Consider the following 25,364-nt stretch of genomic DNA (forward strand, 5'->3'; position numbering starts at 1 on the left):
GTTGAGCATACTGATCAGGGTTTAAACAGTATCACCTCGGGCTATGGCCACAGATTTCATTGTTCTTTTTTCAAAAATGACATGTCAGTACATCAAAGGTGTGAGTGATGCGTCGGAGAAGTGGTTGAAATATCTCCTTCCCGGCTAATTTCTAAAACATCTCCAGTTTAATTGAGATTAATTGGTTTGCCATTGATACTGTAAATTATTGTGATAGGAGGATATCACTACGTTGAAATTGACACGAAGAAAAATATCATGTTCATCAAATTTCACGAAAAGGGTACTTTGATGAATCGAATGCAGTGTGACATTTACACTGTGAATATTTTGATGTCTAGGAATTTACAAAATTTGAAGATCGCTCGTTCAGAGAACTTGTCAGGCCAGTCTCGGGAATAAAGAATGTTTAGATTGGATGCCAGCGCTGTATAGTTGTCTGTTTGCTAGCTGGTATTTTCTGGGGCTGTTTAGTGATTCCTTTGTTGTGTGACAAGAAAGTAGCAGTCTATACAGCGGTAAAACAAATATGATCTTTTGTAAAAGAAGTGGCTTGATAAGTAAAAGAAATATTTGTGATGCAGTGGTTTGTCTGTCAATCAAGGTGAACTCATTTATACAGGTGAATCCAAAGTGCATTTCCGACAGCTACCGAGAAACTCAATCATGTCAGAGAAATTTCCATGTTATAATTTTTCTGAAGTTGTGGAATATAGATCCCTGAGACTTGAACCATGAAGACATTACTGCCCTCTGATTGGTCGGTTAAGAAGCATTGAGATTGACAAGAAGTGAGCATGAACATTAACTGGCATGCTGCCAAATATTAAAAACCTTTTAAACATATTCCTAAAATATTTCGGTGTCTCTCTCTCTCTTGAATAACCAGACCTTCTCAAGACTTTTAGCGAATGCTTTTAGTTTTCCAATACCTTTCAAAACAAATATAGAACAGTTATTTATCCATACATGACCTCCAACCCTATCATCAACCATTTCTCCTGGATTTATGAGCATGCTCAATGCCAAGCAAGTGTGCAGACAGTTTTTAATGGCTAAAACAGACATTATATTAACCCATGAAGTCTCGGATTTAATTGGGTTTGCCATGAAATGCTGGTATCAGCTTTTAGAAGTCAAGAAATACATCATCTCGAATTATCCTCTTTTAGTATCAACTCCCAAGTACGGTACTCAACCCTGTTACTTATGAAGAAGATACATGACATGTGGTGTTATATTTTCAAATTTCATGGAGTAGTTCATCCGGCAGTCTGTCTTGAGGAGGGAGACTATTATGATATCCGATACAATCCAAACTAAACTGTTTGGAACATTTCTACATCAGCGTATACACTGGTTATTTTATAGTGATCAGGTTTCCTCTTCCGTTCCGTAATATTTAGTTTTTTGTAAAGTTTTGTATAAAATGTTGCAAGGCATAGGATTGGGTTTGAAGTTTGGAGTGGGAAGGGAAAAAGAGAGGCGGCTGCCATGAGACGTATTGTGTCGGTTTATCTCCCCCTTAAGGCGCTGGATTTGAGTCGGTGAAAAGAACAGTTGAGATGGGACAGTCGGGTACACACCAGAAAACTGAATTACCGAGTCCTCAGACAATCGTCTGGTCTTCTCATTTCAATCGCACCCTCCAGCCTTTATCACCGTAAAGGTGCACATGCAGACACCGTCTGGTGTTTTCATCGGTAATGCAATTTATGTGAAAAAGTCATTGCAAGGATGTAAAACAACCTACTTTAAACATTGTCAGTGCTGTTCAACAAACACGTCTCAAAAGAAGACACTGTTCTCCTGTTACTGGTATCCACATTGCTCCAGCGCTTGCTTTCAGATGAAACGATTTTATTTACGTTCTGTTTATTTTGTCTTGTTTCTCAATTACAGAGATGTGCTGTCTCCTAGCAACCGGAAAATACGGATGAGAATCTGACAGGCGAAACTCAAGAGGAGGCTGAGTTGGGAGAGTGAAATTTGAAGAGGCCAGCATTCCTTTCAGATATGTCAGGCTTCCACAGTTTAACAGGAGCGTTTGAAACTCTGGCCATGGATTCTAACTCCCATTCCGGCGCCAGTAGTGGTGCCAGCTTTAACAGTCATTACTCCAGCAAATCGACCAGGGAAAACTCTCCACACCTTCCAGTACTGGAGTGGGAACGCACCCGGCATGGAAGCTTTGATACCCTGAACACAAGTATTCCGGACGATATGGAATTTATTGACAAATATTACAAGTTAGTCGAGCTAGAGAAAACGCCTTGGCATGAATCACACATACAGAGGGTGCTTCACAGTGGAATAAGAGCCAGGCAAATTGCCCAACAAGTGCCCTACGCTATTGTGCAAAGGATTTCATATTTATTGCAAAGACCGTTGGTTCGGATCGCCAGGGAGGCACAGCGTCTGTGCGGTACCTATGGAAAATGTAGCAAGCATGAAATACACACAGCTATAAAACTCATTTTGTCATGTACTCTAGCCGAGAGGTGCCTAGCAGCCTCCGTCAAGGCTTTGTCCATCTTCCAGATGCGAGTGGATCAATTCCGCATCAGTAAGAAAGCACGGGCAGGACTAATATTTCCCGTCGGACGCTTCCACCGCTGGCTGGTGGACACGCACGTCGCATCACGCGTGGACGATCACGCAGCCGTGTACCTGGCGGCGTGCATGGAGAGTCTCGCTGAAGAGATATTCTTCCACGCCTTCCACGGAAACTTTGATGAGGTGGACGGAGAACTGTCACTGGAACTGTTTGAGTTTGGAGTTTCCAATAACTCTGATTTATGGGGAATTTTACAAACATGCGAACATCTGATATGTGGACGTAGCGCCAACGGTAAGTTTGATCATCATTACCTATTGTGACCGATTCCTTTTGTTCTTCTCTGTTGATGAAGTTAGTAATCCATTTATGCGAATGCAGTCATGTGGATCGGGCATTAATCTCTGGCCTTGTAGTCAAGGGAGCCGGGTTCTTTTTATCTCACATTGCTGAGTACATTGTACAATGACAGCCAAGTCACAAGTCTCAATTATTCCAAGGTGTACTTGACAAAGCAGATAAAAGTGGGTTTTGGTGGTTGTATTAGAGTAAATTGCAATCAATGTACAAAAGTCATTGTAGAGCTCAGCTATTGACCCTTTGAGCGCCAAAGTCACCTTTATAAAATGTGCCCCAGTCAATTTTTTTTCCGATTTTTGCCAACATTTTTGTGAAAAACTGTAGCCAATGAAATGTGATGTCCATTTGATCCAAAATTATCAAAAAAAAATAGAGAAAAACTCATAAAAATTGGTAAAAGTTGCACTGAAAATTTGGTGGGAAAAATTACAGCACTCAAAGGGTCAATGAATTATAGTTAAACGTACAGTACTACAAGCCATGTCAAGAACAGCAGTCAGTGAATAGCTGAGAATTATTTGTGCAAAACATGAAATAGCAGCCATGTATATATACACTAGGATTTGGTTGTCATGGAAACAAATCGATAAAGTGTTCTTCAAATGTGTTCAGAAGTAGAGGCACACTTGATGTCAAACCAAACTGACATGATATAGAAAGGAGAGAGAGACTCATCCATCCTAAAAAATCAATGTTTGTTGTATTGATGAAATGTAGACAGTATACGTGCTGTCCACAGCTTAAATTTATCACAGAGGGCTGTTATTAAGGATGAGATCAAGCCCTGAAATCTCGGTCATTTCAGTCTTGAAAGTGTTGATATGACCTGGAATAAAACACTGCCATGCGGTTCACAGCAAGGTTTATAATTCTCGTCCCGACTGAAGACTTAACAGGAATGCAGACTACAGCGCTAAGTCTGTTTGTTTTACTGCGCGTAAAAACCACACACATGCTCCTGAGAGACAGTCTGGCACACTGTGGATCAGGGGACTCCTACCATCACTGAGATGTTAACCCCAGGGTTAAACGGAGAAAAGGCAAACTAGGAACACACGCTAGGACTGACTTTACCCAGCCTGGCACATTAATCTCTGCCTCACCTTCATGTTCCCGACTATAATGACTTGTTGGAAACCGTCCAAGTTGTTTAAGCGTCAAATCCTGGCAAAACGTGTCAATACAGATGTGTTGGGCTTCCCATTCAGGCTGCGACTTTCATTAGTGTTTGGATTTTTTCTCTTAGACTGCCTTGCTGACATAACCCCTAGCATGCACCGTAATCTTCATCCAAGCATCAAACTCCACATTGTATCGCTGAGGAGATTACCACACAGATCAAACAACATGAATTTTGTCCTTGTATAGATACTGTACATTAATTATCGGGGCTGACCGTAAAAGTATTGTTACGATCAATATCTACTGCATAAGCCACAAAAGCGGGTCACTTTAGATATTTCATTTAATTCAATGCAAAATCAGAACTTCTGACAGAAAACTGTGGACAATTTATTTGAATCAGGTTCAGCAAAAAACAAACAAATCATAGATAACTTTGAAACCTAGGCTGCAAATAGAAATGTAGAATTCCAATCACACCTTTGAAGAAATATCTTTGATACGTATTACTATGAGTGAAAAACAATGTTAGGACTCAAGCAAAGTGTTGTAACATGCTAAGGGCAAGGTAAATATGAACTGAGTACTCTTTTCATCATGTCTCTGCCTTCTTCAACTGTTTTCTCAAAGCATCTTCTGGGTTGGTCCTTTCCATACTGTCCAGGTTTTGGGAAAAGAAAGAAGGGTAACAGCCACTGTTTGAGTACAGCCATTATTGGAGTACAAATACTCTACAAAATTGCTACACTGTTGCAAAAATGCAACAAACAAGTTTGCCTTGCATTTTGCAAGAGACACATAATACTGAAATCAATTGTCATTATAGTCTCATCCAAAATGTAATTTAGCAGACCAGTTCAAGTGCAGAAAGCAGCAAATTTTGTCAGTGTGCCAATGGCTAAGGAGTGTCTTCTGTTCCTCAAAAATATTTTACATATTACATGTAATGGTATGAAACTAACTGAAGAACACTTAATGAAGAAATTCCTTACAGTAATTTATACCAAGAGTTATAATACAGACATTGAGAAATCTTAAAAGTTTGTTGTCATGCTGAGTTTATAATTGTAAAAAAATGTTTTTTGATCAAACTAAGTAAACCAAAGATAACCAATACTTAATTACAACGTTGAAAATTTTCACATGTCTTCTTATTGCCTTTAATATTTCAGACATATTCTTTCTAGATCAGAATCAGAACATCTGTCTGTCATAGCAGCAGACTTCAGACACTCAATCACTGAATTGCCTTCTGGGTAAAATATGTGAACCAATGCCTTGCGTACATGTTGCTATAGGAACACAACTACATGCATCTTGTCAACCTACGCACCTTACTAGAAACAGGTTAATATCACATTATAGTACTTAGGCCAGACAACGGCAACAAAATATCATTGTGTGGTTGGAAGTGATCATTATCTTTGTAAAAGATGGACCATCCTCAAAGGGGCATTTAGAATTTACTAAGCTATATACTCGGTCTCCCATGCCACCCACGCCTCGTAACGCATCGTAAACAAGTAACTGCTTTTCCACCAGAAAATAGACACCGATATCCAGGGTTTCACATCTTATTCTTCAAAGGCAACTTAAATTACTACTTTAAAGTTTTAACCGCAATCTGTTAATGTAGCAATCGGTTCCTTTGTAACGCCCACGGAATCCTTTGTTCTTGATGAGTAGACTTCAACTTTGTTGCTAGTATTGAAATCAGGTTGACTGAACACTTGGTTTGAAAAATTTTCACTAATGTCCAAATAAAGACCGTTTTGCTTTACTATAGAAAGAAAAAAATTGACTTTAGAATTTACTTTTAAAGGGTGTGAAGTAAATATTTGTGATTTTTCTAAATTATTTCTAGACATTGACTTTGTTACTGATCAGTCCTCCCAAATCATGTAGTTATGTTTTAACAGATCCCTTCATTTTGTAACGATATCTTTGTTTGCTTTGAAGAGCTCTCTTAACTTTGGCAACGTCTGGTCACCATATTGCATTGTGTGTAATGTTTTCTGAAACATTCTCGCAGTGTCCGGAGATGTTCAAATGCCAGGAGATCTAGAGTGTTCAGATGCTTGGTTGTGACAACACACAGCAAATCCCAGCACTTCAATGAAGTATTCAATCCATACTTACTGCCATCAATACTTGTGCAGTTCCTGTCCTCCATTGATGTGTGTCACATTCCATTCAACATGGCAGGTGTCATCAATTCAAAATTATAGTTAACCCATGACTGCTGTAATTTTTCCCACCAAATTTTTAATGCAATATTTTACCAATTTTTGTGAACTTTTCTGTAATTTTTCTCATAATTTTGGACCAAATGGATATCACATTTCATCGGCTACAGTTTTTTTACCAAAATTTTGGCAAAAATCAGAAAAAATTTGGCTGTGGTGTATTTTATAAAGTTGACAAAAAATGGACTTTGGCGCTCAAAGGGTTAAAGCTCAATTAGCTGTAACTTCTGGTATACTTTCCTGTATTTTTGTTCTGTCTGTGAAATGCTTTCGTGATCTACTCCGTAAATCATGTCACACGCCTGATCATCGTCAAGCTGTCATCATACACTGTGTGCAGCCTGTACATCAGAAATATCTAATGTACAGTGACAACTGATTCTAGGTCAAAATAGCAGTTTACACAACGCATTGTGTTGTCAAGGTGAATACTTGGTATTTTAACACCCTTTGGAGGAAAAAAATGACTTTTCTTCAACAAGCAAATAACAATGAAATATGAGTCAAAACTTACAGCCACATGTACTGTCTATTTCATTTATGCTATCAATACTGTAATTTACATGAATTTATCAGTATTTATCAAAATTATGATAAATGTGAGAAATATGTGATAAGAAAATTTCCAAAAAGGCATGTGCAGTTTGTAAGTTTTGTCAACTCTCTTGTGTCAACTAGTTTTCAATAATGACCGCTGTGTGCGTTTTAGAATAAACTGCTTCTAATGATTCAATTGTTATCGCAATCAGAGTCGGAGAAAAAAAAACCTTCTGTAGGGGATGTTTTTGTTAGTCTATAATTCCACACAAATCATTTCAGAGTATTGTTATTGTAGAATCAGAAATTTCTATTACTTTTTAATTACGAAAAAATCCTTTTGATCAGCTGAAAAGTTTTCAAGCCCCGTGGTACAATTGTAGTTGCCGTGTGCCTGGGGCATAAAAGTCCTCACTAATTAGACATTTAATGAAGAATATCTGAAGGGGAAAAATCAATTATGGTTGTCGGAATGTCATTGTGTCATCAGAATAGCTCCAGGTTGCAGATTTTGTTTGCCGTGATGGCCGAATCGCTTGTTTCCTAGCTCGGCTGCAATTATCGCAATGAAGCCATTTATCCTAATATATCAGGCGTGTCGTGATTAAATCAGATTAAGACGCAACCGGTAAAAACAGCAAAAAAGTGTCCTCCCAGGGAGGTCCCGGTGTTTATTCAGTGAAACAATTTGACATAATGGGACCCAAAATAGCGAGCGAGATGTCTGTTAAGAAAGTCATACGCCTTAAAGTCTGCAGTAGAATCTTTTGTTACAAATAAGACTTTTCAAAACAGGCCCAGACAGACTGTTTCCTCCACAAAGATCGCCCGATTTTCTCCATGTCAAAAAGGTTTTGTCTCTCCAATCAGTTTTTTTCTACAATCTCAAATATTTTATTTTTCTGCATTTATTTATGATTTTTCTTAACAAGAACATTTTGGTAATTACAAACAGTGAGTCAGTGGAATATTCTGTTGGGGAATTGTGTACAGACAATAAACTGATTACAAGAGGGTTTTGAGGCAATGGTCTAAAAGGCTTATTATAAGTACTCAACTCTACTTGGAGAAGTGTATTTTATCAATTTTATATTCCCCTAAAACTTTTTATATCAGTCTAATTTCTGAAGCTCCATGACATTTGTGACATTTGAAATCCGCAGTAGTGATCTTTCAATTTGGAATGAGCACCAGACTTGTAGTCCAGAAACCTCCACAGAGATTATAATTCACTTGCTGGCTGTCCAATAAGCATACAGTCCAGTGTAGTTAGGAAGGTCTTCTATTATTGAAGTCCACTACACGTTTCCCACAGAGTCACCAGATCAACAGGAAATAAAGTAATAAATATTGAGACTTTTCACACTTCCAAGATCGTTGCACCTACTTAATAACAGTCATTGGAATGATATATTTGTTGTGACTCGGTTGACAAGTTTATTCAGCAACACATTTCTGTTGTGCATGGTGCTTTAATAATCAAACTAATACACCCACTGTTTGATCATAGCCTTGTAATTTTCCTGATTCTATGAACAGTCAAGCTCTATCAACCTACTCACCCCATATCTATGTGCTCAGGTCCATACTCACCAATGGAAAGTATGGCATCAGGCCAAACCATCGTAGTGATTATGATGTGTGGGCGTAAAACTTTTTTTTCTTAAAAAGAATCAATGCCTTTTCGAATATCCCATCCCCACAAATATCCCATCCCCACACATCACACTGGACACTCTTGATATCAAAGGATATTTTGATTACATAACTGAATCATGATATGTGCATATGAAGTTTCATGAAAAATCCTACATTGCAACTATGAGGAAAGGAAAAACAAGTAGGTCAAACTATGCAACCGCATTAACAAATTATGTAAACCAAAATAACCTCAAAATGTAAACCTTCAGACTGGGTGAAATAGTGAACCACAAGCGCCAGTTTTGTAATTTGTAAACTTTTAATTCAAATCAGAGTGTGAAAATTTATGTTGTCTCTGCCCTTTATCTCTCGTCTCTGCCCTTTATCATGTTCCTCATAGCGCTGTTACTGTGGAATCCATGGTTGTTGTGAACACCAGAACACCTGCATCAATCCCAGAATGCCACCCAACCACATCAGTTCCACTCAGACGGCCAGACATTTAGTCTACTGTTTCCATATCTCTTATCAAAGTCACTGCCATGAATCCTAAACACACCATAATATAAGCAGCCAATCTCCTTGACCTCTTCTTCTCAATCTTGACCTCTGCCTGTCTGAAACTCACTGTTTCCTGATCACATCTGGTGCACCAGGACCATACAAACATCCCAAGACTACATGTATGCGTACTACGTTCACACCAATCCAAACTCAGAATGTGCCTCCCTAGGTATTAGTTGACACCACACATATTTAGAATTCAAAGTCAAAGACGTCATTCAAACTTTCTCCATATGTTCCTTCCTACCATAACAAGGTCGAAGAAACAAAATTGGGCAGATCGTCCATGTAGCCGACACGAACACGAAGTGTCTGTTACCGGCTACCAAAAACTATGAAAAATAGTAAAGAATGAGCTACAAAATCACTATCAGTTTTAAGTTGCAGGTAGAATAAGTCTGTGCCTTTGTAAAAAATACTATAAAAATAGTAGAAAGTGAAGAACCAGCTGAAAGTTAGTTGAGGAGACCTTGACCGCATATCATTTGCATCTCATTGTCGGCTACATGGACTGTGTGCCCAAAATTCACACCTTTTCCCATGATGCAAAATTCAGAGCCGTTTTTGAAGCCCTCAAAATGCAACTTCCAGAAAATGTGCAGTGTATGGTTTAGTCTATTTTAACCAAACCCAGTGGAGACGCATGTGTGAAAACCAGCCTTGCACATGCACTTCCAACTTCTACAGTCTTTTGCCAGTTTCACACTTCAGAATTTCAGGTCCCAAGTATTTGGGAATTGGTCTTTGCTATTCGTATAGGTCCATTGTTTGCCATCTGAGAACGTTTCAAATATATTCCCATGTAAATGAATTAGAGTCTTCATAAATGCCCTGTTGAGAACAACGGCGTATGACGACAAGTCTAGCGATTCAAAGGTTTTATGAGAAAACTAAATTGAGCTTGCTAAATACACTACTAATCCCCATGTGGTTTTGTAATCAAACCAAGCAAGCTACAAATTTCACAAGTGACGACCAGAAGGTAGACAAAAGAGTGAAACCTCTTAAGATATATTTGGCAGACTTTAGTTAATGGGATAATGTAATGGCAGAAAGCTGGCTTTTTTTCATGCTGCATTTAGTTTTCGAGAAGAATTATTGTACGACTTCCGGCCGGTGATAGGTATAGCAGGATGTTAGAGGACATGTTATGGAGTGTAACTGTCAGTTGACTCAGTTAAAACTGACAAAGTCGGCTTTTACTGCCATACAAATCATGACAGTATGGGTCAAAGGTCAAATAAGTTGCTGTTACGGAGGGTGCAACTTATCAATAGAGTGTATTCATTTGAAGAATGTTATCAGAGCTTACTGGAGTCATAGGTTTTATTAGAGTTGTACTAAAAGGTGGCGTTGTATGCCCAGGTCGTGCCTCCTGACAGTTTCATGGGACGTGAGTGCAGCGTATCATGAATTTTATATTTGACTTCCCTGGTTAGAAATAAAATTTGATCATCATTTTTGTGCATAACCAGAGTGGGTGACTTCACAGGGTGATGTGTGACACCCTTTTAAGGCTTTTATCTGACCAACTGAAGTTTTAAGCACAGACTGTGTTTTAAGCTACCCTATGATTAATGCTTGTCTTATTTTGTTTTTTAAGCTTCAGTTTTTGACAAGGAATTAGAAACCTGTATAAATACTGGTAATCAATATGAAATTGTCATTTTTCAATGATTGTTATTATTTGATTGTGTCTTTACAGTATTATAAAAAAAAACGACAATCTATGACATGTTGAGAAGATGATTTCGATCCTACTGTAGTTTTCAAGAATCTCACAATATAATATTTCTCAACTTTTAAGTCCCAGAATGAATATTTTGCAAAATCCACTCACTTTGTACTGATGTTCTTATCGAGTATTTTCACTTTTCTTTCATAAAAATGTTTACACTCTCAGTAGAAAATGTCAGGAGTTTTCAAAACTTCCTTCTGATATTTGATATGTGAAGTGTGTGAAACTATATTTGGTTTTAAAATTGAAATGGAAAAGATTTACTGAAGCAAGCAACTGTTTGGGCTAACCAGCAATGTCATCAAAACTTAAAATAAATGCCCTGGTCTGGCAGATCAAGTAAACAGAAATAAGACAACATTTCTTGTTTAGGGAGTTTGATTGAAATCAGTGAGTTTATCAGGCTCTGGGTCACCGTGCAGTCCCAATGAAAAAAAACGAGAACAATGGTGGGACAACACAATGAGTTAAAACAGGTGTGTTTGTACAGATCCATTGTCCATGTTGAAATAAGAACTAGAACACTGCAACCATAAAACCAACACAACAACTTTGGTTAAATCAACTCACTTTGATCTGCAATACAGATGCTCTTTCTGGCTTGTGCTCTGCTACAAATTGACAAATCAGAAATTTTCTGTTGCACTAATGTGAAGATGTGAAATTTTCTTTGGTCTTTCCATTTGTCAACAATGTTTGTCAAGATAATGAAAGTGCAAACAGCAGCGCACAGAATTGTCTATTGTTCGAAGTGGGTATCGCATCACTTGTTGTTTTTGATTGGATAAATGATTTTGGTGTCGGCCATTTAACAGTGTAATTTGTAACCAAACTGTGACATAGTTTCATGGAATAACAAAGACTGAATAAAATGACAAAAAAAGGACTGTTAGGTTGCGGACAGAAAAGGACAGTCTGCCGGGTGATGTATTGAAAGAATTTTGAAATTAGGATGAAAAGGTGTTAAATACCAAGAGCAATATAAAGCAGGCATAATTTGTAAACCTGCTTGGCGGATCTTTGGTGATGCATCAGTGACTAAACAGCAAACAGATATTTCACACACAATTCATCTAACCGGGCAACCAAATCATCCGGAGTCCTTCCATGTAGACAGATTGCAATCTTTGATGTACCTAGACAGTGGATACTCAGAATATGTTGTATTTGGTTCATGTCACCAAGTATGCGGAATATTTGGAGTGTGTTGTTGGAGCAAATATGGCAATGATTAAACCTGTGTCAACACACAGGATCAGTGCAATGAACATTGACAGCAATGTCTGGTACAGACAGCAAAGGATCAGTTCTGTACAATGACAGCATGTCTGGTACAGCACAGATGATGTACACAGCTGTTGTAGTTTTAAAACCAATATTTATTTTCAAATCCAATTTTAATTTCTTTTTGCCAATGCTATTAACTTGAACCATATTAACTTTGTGCTAGATTGAGCAATCATTCAATGAGAAATAATTTGTTGTGAGATGAAAAATTATACTTTGTTGTACTGTATCAGTATATAGGTTTCTATTTTGAGTAAAATTGAACTTTTAGTGAGCAAAGACTGCATCTTATGGTGGTTGTCACAGTAACTTGTTGCCATGGGAACATTGACATCACACATAAATACCTTGAACTGTGCATTGATGCACAGTGGAAGAATAAAACTCCGGTTTCCATGGTTTCACTGTGTTGATTGACTGTACATCTTTTGGGGGGAATTTCAGGACAATTTAATCTAAACTTTAAAAAAAATTGCCAGTCAACTTTCCGCACAGATCTGAGATGACCTCTAAAACGTGACAGCAAACACATGACATCTGTAATTTATCTGTGATTTGTTTCAATAGATAAGGAAAGGATATAGTATTTGTGGTTTGGTAGAAGATAAATAGATTCTTTGGTATTTATAGCCTGTGTAGATAAGAGGGACCTCTGAACATCAAGTCCAAGTTTGAAATAGAATCAGTAATTACGTCAGTAATTGCAGTGTGTTGACACGAATATTTATCAGCTTTAATTTCACTGTGATCCAGTTTATCGAGTCACAGATACGGACTTAGTCTGAGAGGAACTTTGAAAATGTCATGTTTGATCCGTGTCAATATCACGTACTGCATCTGCCATTCTTGTGTGAAGCAGATTTGATTTTGACGTCACTGACGGCTTTAAGTTTTCATGAAATTTAAGCTGTACCGTATATATAGTGTTACAACAGATTATACAACAGCGGCTGCTGTGCATGTGTTTTTGACTTTGAGGCAGAGTTTAACATATCCCTTGATGTTTGATCAAATTATTGACGGTTTCGTAAAAAGCAGCAAATGCAGTATGTTGTCCAAAATGTCTTTTTTTTTTTTGATCAATCATTTGTTGCATTGAAACACAGTATTTCCCACAAAAAGATTATGAAGAGCGCATCTTCAAAATTGAGAATAAAAGGAAATTCTCTTCATCAGAAGGACCACCCGACAACTTGAATTTGTTGTCAAAACGTCAGAGCCATCATAGATTATACCCATGACCTTTGACATGGAAGACAAGTAACATTTTTATGGGAAAGTAACTTTCAAGTATAGTCTCTGGTTTCTGGTTTCAAAGGCTTCACTCAAAACAGCGTGGAAAGCGTAGCGTGGATTCTTTGATCAGTGTTACAAGATGTCTTAAGTACCAGAACCAAACATTACGCTGTTTTCCATAGAATGATTGATGTTTTAATCCTGTGCGGAAATACCTTGCTTTTTACAAACACTTTGAGAGACACGGTCATGACTATTTTGGTACCAATAGTCTGCTACTTATAATGTTTTCATTGACGGCGACAACAGAAGATATTCTTTGCAAAAAAAATTTCATTCTGCCAACAGTCAAGCCACTCCTCACTAAGTAACCATAGCAATTTGCAGTCGCTCTGTTTTGACAATCCAGAGAATTGTCCTTCCAAGTCGCCTGATGCGTGATAGAGTTTGCTAGTCACAGTGTTTATCGGCTTGTAGGTATAAGTTTGATGCGTCGTAACTCTATGTCCGTATATGAAACGGACATAGAGTTACGACTATGTCCGTATATGAAACGGACATACAGTTACCAGGGAGTCTGATACACTAAGTCAAGTACACTGGGTATTCCAATTCTAAACTGGAAAACTCTTCTTCCCATTGATGAGCAAATATAAAATGTTCGTATCATGGGACTAGATTGTGAGGATGAAAGAGAAATACTGTCTAAATTTTACCAATGTCAGTGCTGCAGATTGGATTTTATCAATCAAAGCTATGATATATGAGGAGTAATCACAAAGAAGCTTATAATCTATTCACAAACACTTAGACAATGCATGAGATATTCTTGTCTTCAGACTGAAAGACAGACATAAACACATCAACTTTTCATTTCAATATACTTGAAAAGCTCATAAGATTCCGTAAGTATATTAATGTGTATGTTAAATACAGGAATGAGCATAGATTGTAAGTTAATGAAATTTTGAGATAAATAATGAAAATTCAGAACTGACTGATGCTGTATATGAGTATAATACAAGTGTACACTCATTGGAAAGATTGTCGGTGGATGTATGGTATGCAGACAATAGAACGCAGAACAGAGAAAAACTTCATACATAAACAGAGAAATTCCAGACAAATGTTGCAGCTTAATTCCGGCTTTATATTGTATGGCCTTACAGTATGCCTTTGTTACATTGTGTCTCCACTGTAGCATAGAATCACTGTGTGGTCTACCTGGAAATGAAGGCCGTGTCCTTAACTCAACTCCCTATGGTCCTAGACAACCCTGATGTCTTTAATACTCTCAGAAATTTGTCTGACAGATCATGGTGGACAATGAAATGGATTTATTTATGTAACCTTCCAAGAAAAATGAACTAAGTTCTCTAAGTACCTTGGAAAGGAACTCAGTGGTGATTAAGTGCTGTAAATCCCGGAGTTTGTTTTGAGGGTACTTATGTTTTCCTTGTCCCACAAGACTTTAAAACCTTAATTTCTGTTTTGGAAAGTATCATTGACATGACGAGGTTGCAAGTATACACGAGATACTCAGTTGAATTACGTCAGCACGCATGTATATTTTAAGTCATATGTTGCCATGGTTTGCAAAAGATGGTAAGGTCAGAATGATGTGTGACCTGTAGGTATATCCATTCATCAGAAGTTGGACCGGTCTAAAACTCAATTCTACCCACGCTAGAGTTTAGTTTCTCACTCTCAGCTGATTTCAGTGAAAGTAAATCGTATTTGTGATTCTGCGTGTAAACACAGTTGTCAGCTTGGAGGCAGACGCAGACTTCATGTCTGGCCGCGTGTAATATTATCCCTGTGTCTAGCAACAGGCTGTTAGTCCCTTGTCCATGGCCATGTGACAATCCAAACAAATACACATTACAAAATTAACTGTTTTGTTGGCTAGAATTCCTGCACCAGAAAGCCCAGACTCCCATCCCACCCTGGAATATTAAAGTCTCAAAGTAGCGTTAGCCGTGTTAGGGTAATTGCAGTCAGGGTCTTGCTTGCCATTAACCTCGTGAATTTAAACACGCTGTGGTGGAATTTGTAAGTACACGACCTGTCCAGTTATACAGGCTAATAAGTTTCAAGGCAGCAGTCACTCTACCTGAAAGTTTACACCGAACAAGTTTACCAGCTGTAGGAGAGTCCATTACACTTATAGGGGGTTTCAGGTTACTGTTTATTCCTTGTGAAAAATTACAGGTAGATTTGTAAACACTTCTTGCATGGTTCTGATTGCCTTTGTTTTCGTCCAGTGATGTTGATGATCAGAGACTTTCTATAGCTAAGCGCAACCTGTATGTTCAAAAAACCAAACAGTATTCTAATTAATCAGCTGTCAAGTAAATTTTAATCAAAACTTTTTCCATCCCTTGCTGAAATCAATAACAATTTACAAATTTAAATTTATCATGTTTTAGAAAATGATTTAATCATTCTGGATAATATTCATTTGCAAATTGTATGATTCAAAATCTCTCTCTTATCCAATAAAATGTTTGGGTACATCTGAAGGCCATGATTGTGTTTCCAGCTGGCCGAATAATTTGATTTGATTGAAATACAAATTTTGTTTCTCCATGGGTGGCCTTCATTAGCAAGTCAGGCCTTCACCTCACTTCAGGTTCACATCAGTGAAACCAAACACCCTGTCACCATGGTAACGCTGACCCTAGTAACTCAGTCTCTTTGATATGCACAACAAGTAAATGAACAACAAACAAATAAACCGAGGAAACTACCAGAGGGGCCACCAGTCCTACAGTACTGTACCACTACAAATGACAATATCACAGGAATTTCTGTAAATTAGTTTCAGTGAAAAGACACTGAAAGAAAAATACCTGTAGAATATTCTTAGACAATCTTTAAAACAAGTGTTTGTTGTTCATTAGTACATTTTAATTGACTAATTTATTAATTAATTAATAAGGTGATTACAAACTAGGTACATCCAATATATCCCGTGTATACATGTAGTTTAGTAACTTTTATACCATGTAGAAATGTTTACCCAGCAGCGTTTGAAATTCATTACATTGCAAACCACTGTACATGTATACAGTGATATGAATAATGAACTGATATCATGAATTGATCTGGAAAAATTTAAAGTTGTGTCCATCCAGGGTTTAATAGTATTTCAAAATTTAGTTTGTGGTCAAACTGTTGTAGTACATTCAGTGGACATGTAAAATGTTTTGGTCATGCTATATACATGTAATTCCTAATCTGCACACACTCACAGTATTGTACACACAGAGTATTGTTCCAGTATCTGCTGATACAGATATGCGGGTATTGCTGGTAACGCTAGAGATCTGAGCCACTGAAAGAAAATGGTAGTCTGAGATTTCAGATCTGCAGGATCTGTCTGAGCAGCCTGACTTGCTTTTGTTGATTTAACCTTTTGGTAGAGCACAACAAACTGCATTGTGGCGTTGTGTTCAACATTCTAATCCGGTTGTTGGACGACAGAGTGACCATTATTGGTTCGGGCTTAAAGACTGTAATGTGGGCAATGTGTTGATGGATGCAGGGACTACATTGCAATGCAGACAGTGCTGATGGATACAGTGTTAGGTGAATGATGGGTCTGCTTTTAACCTTCTCACCTTTTGCTTCAAAGTGTAAAAGTACGCATACACTATTGCAAACTTTCAGGTCAAACTCAGTGAAAGTACTGCACCAGTTTGACCAAAACCACATTCTATCATTTCACCTGAAAAATATTTCACACCGCGTTCACAAACAAAAAAGCTACCAGGTTCTACCATCCATATATTATACAACCCTTTCACACCCATTTATTTTTGCAGAATTTTATTACTTTGCTACAGAAAAACTGAAGATTTTACCAAAATTTCTTATAATCAGGGTTAAATCTTAAAATATACAGACATAAACAACCATTTGGTTCGATTTTATTCATTGTTTGTCAATTAACTTAAATACTGTCTGAAAGCGTCCATACTTTTTCAGAATTGCCACTACTGAAAAGAAGGAACTAAAGGTGAATCGAAACTGGATCAAATTGTCAATAAACTGTTGAATTCTCCCTGTGACTCAAAGCTATGAAAAGTTACAATCGCTAACAGTGGAAGCAAAACGTGCCTGTCAGAGTAAGTTTAATAGGATGCGGCTTTCTTTAACACGATTATTTCAATATTCTACTGGCCTTGTAATGTAAGTAGATCTATTGATTTTGCTTTGTTGTCTTTCCACTGTTTTTCATTTTTACAATTGGCCGGATTTGATTTTCGACATCTTTCCCAGGGTTGTCAGATCGATTAAATTGAATTTCAGTTCTGTTCAAATGCACTGGGAGCAGTATTTATTTTCAAATCCTCAACAAACCAATTGCTGCCGCAGTATTGAACCAAAAATGTTTGAAATTTTATTGAATAACTTACCTAAGGTACAATTTAGTCCTAGCTCATTGTTTGTAAATATGCACTTTGTCGTTTATTGTGACAAAAATTGAGAAAGGAGATCGTTTAACATAAATTATTCAGTGTTCTGTAAATGTGATGACATCTTTAAGAAAAGAATGTCTACATATACCATTTTAAAAGTACAAAAGAAACTTGCTCTTTTAATGTTTTGATGGGACAAAATATACTCAATGCTGCAGACCAGTATTTGCAAAACAGCAACACTGAGAAATTATAGTGTACCATGTACTACAGAAGTTTAAACCCACTGTATTTATTATGTATACCTGTAGAATGGACAGGTGATTTAATTATTCTATTTGTTAGTTTTTCTTTTTTCAAGAGATAATTGAACTGATGTAATAAATCTACCAGCACAAGTACATCCAATAGTCATGTTTAGTCATTGATGTAAGTTGCATGAGAATTGGCCTGACACTCAGACTACTACAATAAAAATCTTAGGGTGTCAATGAGCAGTGTTACAGACTGGTCTCTTTAATGTACCGTATTGTGTTAAATCTATCTTTTAAAAGACAAAAAACAAAAAAACTGACAATACTGTGAATTGAACATTTCTTTCATTGATTTGTTTGTTACCATTTTTGTTGTGTGCGTATGTTATTCCCCGGCCAATGTACAGATCAGACAGTTTATGTAAAGACAGAATTGCTATCAAAATTGGAACTCTGTGCTCCTCTGTCGATTCACAAGGGACAACTTTGAGTATACTACTGTCAGTGGATATTAACAATTGATGTATATACATGCAGCTATGACTGTATCAACCTTATAGTGTAATACCTATGGACCTTGGTTTCCAAAGAGTGTTCGTCCCAGTGTGTATGAGCAGGAAAAACACAGCTTAGATGGTAGACCTAATACATGTATATGCATACTACAATAAATCACTGACACAAATCACCCTTCCACATCATATCATATCAAATCAAGTTCTTGTTCAATTTTACTAGAGGATGAAATCCCTGATTTGATGATAGACCTTAAAAGTCTATGATTTGATGATAGGAAAACTGGATAGAATTGGTTACAAAGTTCAATCTGTAGGTTGCCAAAACTTGAATTGGTCCACACAGCTATTTTTAATTCAAACTTTTGATGTTGTTTCAACGGTATACCCAGACTAATTATAGTTTTTACAGTATATCAACAAAACGTGAATGTAAACTGTTCCTAAAGTTTCACCGACACAGTAGTGTTGGTATCTGAAAATGATAAATTAGCCCTTACATTTATATCAACCATGATTTAGTGTTTTAATACAGAAATATCTGACCCACCAACTTAGTTAAATTCAACAGAACCATGATTTAGTGTTTTAATACAGAAATATCTCCCACCATCTTGGTTAAATTCAACAGACACATCGTGTTGCCAACATGGTCGGTATTCGAAACAAAACGCAATGTTAGCCATTTCTCAATGACATGTCATTACGATCTAACCCAGTTTACAAATAATGGAATATTTTGCTGCTGGGCTCTGGGCATTTCATTTCATTGTAACCAGGAAACAGACCTAGCCACAGAGGACTGTGTTTATTAAACTTGATTCAGTTGTTTTGAAAGTTTTGTAACAAAGTGTGCATAGCGTGGGCTACTGTACAGTAAATATTATTAAGTCAGTTAAAAGTGTACAACTCGCTGTTCTTTTAGTATGAAGATATCAGCATCTGGAGACTACTTTATAAATGTACAATTTATCTTAAAAATAAATGTGTGTTATAATCTCACATGCATATCATGGCATTATGATTGCCTAAAACTGTAAATATCCATAATTGCTGACACATAGCCTCATAAAAAAGTTTTAAAAACAGTGCTGCCATTCATAATACAGAGAGCAACTGGTTTAGTGTTTAACGCAAGTGCTATTTAAATTTAGGGTCTAACAATATCACCAGTCTTTATGGTTCAAACTCTCTTTCAATGGAGGTGAAGTAGTACAATTACGTCTGAAAGAAGTACAAAGAGATCATTAAAGCTTTCCACAGAGCGTTTTCAGGTGTATATCACGGACTATTATCAGACAACAACTTGGTGAATGGAGCAGACAGCAAAAACATGACGCCTTTCTGTGCATGCCGATTGTCAGCTTTTATGAGAGTGGAGAAACGCTGTAATATTGTAGCCTGGTCAGTGTTGTTGACATCGTTTATCAATGAGTGGCTTTGTTCCTTCCAGTCTCCAAGTGTTCTTTTCCTTTGTGGTGGGGTTTGTTTGTTTGTTTGTTGTTTCTCTTCAGCCAATAATGACCCCCTTTCTCATCCGAAGGCTGCCATTTCTCAGGCCATTTCTCTTCAGGGGTTTGTTCAGCTGGAGAAGTTAGATGTTGTACGTTGACCTCAAAAGCATGGGTTCATTTCAGTTAGTGTATTGGCTTGAGCAAATTAAACCCCAGTGCTGTCTAGGAATGTCCGTGATATGTTGGAAGGTGAACACACAATGCACAATGGACCACAGTGATTAAACACCGATTACTTTGAAGCTGGGAACCTAATCTTTTCCAAACTTCACCTGTCGATGGAAGTAGTTTGCTTATTCAAAGCAACTGAAACTTCCATTTTAGTTCCCTTTGTGGCAAAAAGTAAATGTTTTTTGACAAAACAGTCAAGTAATGAAAAATTGATGAAATTGGGCAGAGTGTATTTTCTTGTCAGAAATGCCAGCACAGCTAGGACGCAATGGCATGAAGAGTTATTGGTGACTTAAAGCGTTTCAAAACATTTGTCCTATCAATAACTTCAGCAAACAACAGTTGCAAAGGAACAAAAACAGAGAACCATACAATGCAATAAAAATTGTGTGAGTCAGAGGAGATAGGATGGTGCTTTATGAGTTTCGCTGTGACATTTACAACTCTGTTTATTCCCAAACCTCTCATTTTAGTTCTTCGCAATAAAGTCGTTTGTGTCACCGTTTGTGGTTTAAAAAAATAATCTTTATGAGATGAAAACTTCTGCCAGTGGAAACAACAGAATAAAATAAGACATCACAACATGTTATCAAGATCTTAATCCTTGAAAATTTCATTTCACATTTGTCACTTCCAAACTTATCATTTATGTACAGAATATCTAACAAAAATACATTCTAAAGTGAGGTTCAAAAATTTGTTCTTTTTCAGTGGTAGTCAATAACATGAGTGCATAATCTTTTCTCTGTCAACATCGTCTTTCCGGCGACACACGTATCATTAAATATTGTTGACAGCATTTGTACCATTACAATGGCGGCAGCCGTCTTTAAATGAAACCACGGCTACGATGTTTAATCCCGTGTGGATGACAGAAAAGCTGCAGCGGGATTATGATTAGGTTTCCCATGGCAAGGGTCAACCACCCTTGGTCTTATAGCTCTCCAGTTAACCGTGAAGGTTGCTCACCTTTACTCAGAGTTTATATAAACTTTTGACAAAGAAAGCTTATTACAATGGCTTGACATCAACTTGGCCTATTCCATGGTGGTTGTAGTCAGTACAGTACTTGTACAAAAGCTGCATCTAAAGATCCAGGTTGTATGAGTCAATTTGTGAAATGTTTTGAAAACCTTGAAGCGTGATTGTAAAAGATCACTTTCAACAACCTTTTAATGTTTTAACCAGATTTTCTAATCTAGGTTTTGGCCTGTTTGTGCTATACTCTGAGTCACCTAACATGTTTTAGCATTTTCTTGAATTTATTACCGTATATATGAGTCACCATTCCTACTACATTTTGGGAAATCATTATATTTTAACAATTTTAGAATATTGACACTGAAATTGGTAGCAGTCATTATTTTGCCACCTGTTGCATGGCCACTGTTTCATTGATAGATATTTCAGCGCAGATTTGCAAAACCGAAAAGAAAGTGACAGATCTGTTCAGATTAAATGATTTTGTGAAAGACAATGTTAATATTTTTAAGATTAAGCGCTTTAGTTAGAAGACACCCTGTATGCATTATGGCAATAGTTGATTTGATCTTTACTTCTGAAATATAAAGTTTAAACATCATACAGTTGGCTTTATTACAGTTGACCCGCTATGACAATATTACATTTCATATCATTTGTGCTTTTCATATGAATTGATCATGGCTGTATTTCCAGTTAAAATCTTTTCTAAAATTGCTTTTATGTTCTATATGCAAATAGGGATGACCTAATTCAGATTTGTTCAGTTTGTGGAATGCTTTTCAGTATCACTTTTTTCACTGCCTCAGCGTGTCATTTTGAAATCATTAATCTTTATGTGCCTTTCAAGTTCTTTATTTGAGTCTGCAGCAGAAAAACATACAACAGCCCTAGCAAATTAAGTTTCTAGTTTACGTAGAAGTCGGTACGTAAGATGTGAAATTCTGCTGAGACAACACAGAAGCAGTAACAGCAATAATCAAACAAAGAACACAGTACCGACACTCGTAGTCTGAACTTTTTTGTTTTTAGCTGTATACATGTAAGCTTACTGACTTACTTTTGATGTTTATTTGTCACATTAAACACGGTCGCCCACTCCCTCTCTCTCGTGGGCCTTGCAGGTGAAAACAATATTGACTTTCTTTTGTCGGCTTGTGGCCGTTACAAAGTTTTCAACTCTATAGTGAAGTAAGTTAAGAAGCCCGCAGTGACAAAGCAAGGAAGGTCGGCATGTAAGCACTTCAAAGAGCTAGTGTTACTAATGTGTTCATTTGATTGCAGTTCCAGTAGATTTCAAATATGTGCTTTGTTGAAACAAAAGGCTTCCGATGTCCTGATCAATATGATCCAATTAGACTTAAATTTTACAGCTTTTTTGTCAGAAACAGAAAAGCAGTAGTTGCAACGATTGCCACAGTCACACGGCTGATTTACAAAGTTGAAGGAACATTTTTGAGGTCAGCAAAGATATTCTCAACTTTCATAAAAATTTGATATTTGAAGTGGTAACCTGCAGTGACTCAGAGGAAATCTGATTGGTTAGCTTAATTTGTGCATCTGTTTTACACCCTCACAGATTGGTCCAACAGAGAAATATAAAGATACCAACCAATCACAGAAAACCTTACAAGACTACTACTGCATGTCAGCTGAAGTAGTTAAGTGGGGGAGTCTTCGAGTAAGGGATGACCCAATTTTTAGTCAGATACTGTTACAGGAAAGAGATTTATTTTGCGTGTTCTGGTGTTACATGTCAACGACAAACACAAACGCAACCAATATTATAAACACACCAATATTTTTGTCTCATGACCAGTATTTCTGTGCAATATGAGAGCATTATGAGGTTAGCCAATGTCTGCCGCCGTCGTTGCTGGCACTGTGTCCATTTCAAGTGCTACAGTTTGCAAGTGGCGTGCTTTCACGTCACGATCAATGGTCCACACACAGAATGTAGATTTGCTTCAGAGAAAAGCAGGGAAGGATTTCTTTGAATGTTGAAAATGCAAAAAGTGTGGAAAAATGTCAGCTCTTTATGTAATTTGTTGTTACAAACTGCAAATAGAATGTTCCGCACTATAGTAGCTGGTATTCACATGTCAGCGACGGCTATATTTTTAAATTTGCTGTTCCGACATGAACCATACCCTGAGAAACAGACAACTTTGCCGTTTTCGTAGCTGTTTCATATCAAGGTTTTTAACAGGCCATATTTCCTCCTTAACTATCCATCATTCAGCTCACTGAAATTGTCTCCAAGGTTTTCTAAATTAATCTTCCAGTTTTCCTGTTTATTTTCATTACATGCTATAGTACACTGAAAGGCGCCAGGATTTCGTTCTCAGAAACAGACAGAGGCAATTTGAATTAACCACCGCTAACCTTAAAGCGTGTCTGGTGTGGCGTGTGTCGGTACAAGATTACTGACCCTTCGTGAGATTAAGAATATTGAGTTTCTCTAGCTGCTTGCAAGACTCCACTGATAAAAGCCAGCAATTTGTCCTCATACAATAAACAATTACCTGTTTCTTCATCAAATTTGTGATAAAAATTGTACATGTTGTGATTTCTATAATTACATGTACATGATACACTCTCAGTCTACCGTTTGATGGCTCACCAGGCTGCATGCTGCAGAGCTTCCTCAGATGCTCAATTTTAGCCCCATCAGATGGAAAGCAGTTTGAATGAAGTGACTTGCAAATATCACATCAAAGTTATTGGTATTGCAGTTATCAAACATGTTGTGGTGATCATGCCCTCCTCAACCATGCATATAAATGAGTCCCAGCAAAACTAGAATGCAGCATTTTCATCAGGAGGTGTAATCCATCACATGTGTCCATCATCTGTTGTCGTCTGTCAACTTTGCACCACTTCTCTGTAAGTGCTGCTTGGATGTTTGGTTTAGTGGAAACTCATGATGACTCAACAGGCTATATTTTGTAGAATCGATATATGTGCAATGGAATACATCTGTGGTGTTGTTTGGACCAAGAGACTTGTTTTAAGAATTTCTAAACTGAAATTGACTGAGACTGGTCTTGGCTGTGGTTTACTTAGTTTTGTAACAACCAAGGGTGTATTTCCCTCCTACTAATGTATGTACAGTACATGTAAATAACTTTGAGAGTTACATCTGCCAATCACAAATTGCAAAAATAAGTAAGTAAACAATAAATATATAAATGGTATACAAAATAGATGTTTTGGTCCAATCTTCATTGCAAAAACATAGGTTTTCTTAGGGAGTCCTTCCACAGATTTGTCAAGCAACTGGACCCCCTAAGATTGTGTTGATATGAAACGTGTTTGATGTATTCACAGTTTCTTCAGTCTTGCCAAATAAAATAATAAATGAAAGAAAAAAATTGGAGTAAATATTAAGTGTATATTTTGTATGCTTCATTTTCAGGTTTACTAACTTTGTCGTCCAGTCCGCTTAGTAACAATTCATCGGCACGGAGCAGCAGTAGTGGTAGTGACTATAGCAACGCCAGCAAAGGATTGGAAGAAAATGTGAAATCAAGACAAATGGCAGCCTGGAGGTAACCAAACACCTGGAACAGAACCTTCTGGCGACCTGCGTTGGCAGTATTGCCGAACTGGGTGAGTGATTTCAGATAATGATGGCAGAAAGACGTAGGCACATGTATTGTGCAAGTGAAATTGCTGAGCGAGGTATTCAGGACATTGTGAGTCATGGCTACTGATTTAGTCAGTAGAAAGTTTAAAGGCTGAAAAGATACTTTTATTCTTGCATACAGTAGTTACCATGGCAACTTGGTTTCACCGGATAAACAGAACTTACACAGGTACCATGAATGCACTATTATTGGCCTTGCTAATCACACATAGGGTGAACTCAGTGAAGTTGTTTTGTGACCAGTGAGTTCATGGTTCACAGTTTAGGTGCATGGTTAGTACTAACGCCATGGTTCGTGCAAGGTAGATATGACACCATGGTCTGTGTGGATTAGACGTGACAAAGTGAAAAACACAAGTCTTTTGATGCTGTCAGCAGATGAACTGACGGACAATCATGTTTGTCAAGAACAGAAATTCTTGGTCCATCACTTCAATGCACATGGAGAGAGCCGAAGATATAAGTGATACAGCCCATACATTTGTGTATGGACTACCAGTACAGTTATTGTTCATGCACACTACATATTTGGTTTCAAGCGTATAAATTGTCGCAGAAGTGCTCCAAC

The 25,364-nt window shown here is 37.3% G+C and overlaps 2 protein-coding genes across 3 annotated transcripts in view; both read left to right on the forward strand.

The window, feature by feature from the left end:
- The window catches only part of LOC139137121 (ankyrin repeat and BTB/POZ domain-containing protein 2-like), an 81,711-nt gene that overhangs the window by 42,371 nt on the left and 13,976 nt on the right, over positions 1-25,364 (forward strand). For both annotated transcript variants that reach the window (XM_070705092.1, XM_070705084.1), the window contains exons 2-3: positions 1,903-2,851; positions 24,566-24,759. The gene's annotated coding sequence lies outside the window, so the exon portion shown is untranslated. The remainder of the gene's footprint in view (positions 1-1,902; positions 2,852-24,565; positions 24,760-25,364) is intronic.
- LOC139144852 (ankyrin repeat and BTB/POZ domain-containing protein 2-like) lies at positions 2,017-24,702 on the forward strand. Its single transcript, XM_070715658.1, has 2 exons — positions 2,017-2,851; positions 24,566-24,702. Exons 1-2 carry the CDS (start codon positions 2,017-2,019, stop codon positions 24,700-24,702), a joined length of 972 nt encoding a protein of 323 aa, XP_070571759.1.

This window comes from Ptychodera flava, chromosome 1 (assembly GCF_041260155.1).
Source record: "Ptychodera flava strain L36383 chromosome 1, AS_Pfla_20210202, whole genome shotgun sequence".
In the NCBI taxonomy this organism is placed as follows: Eukaryota; Metazoa; Hemichordata; class Enteropneusta; family Ptychoderidae; genus Ptychodera; species Ptychodera flava.

Bases quoted from the DNA above. Each gene is read 5' to 3' on its own strand.
- LOC139144852 (XM_070715658.1), top strand. From the start codon at position 2,017: ATGTCAGGCTTCCACAGTTTAACAGGAGCGTTTGAAACTCTGGCCATG. The intron at 2,852-24,565 runs GTAAGTTTGATC...CTTCATTTTCAG, and splicing joins ATGTGGACGTAGCGCCAACG to GTTTACTAACTTTGTCGTCC.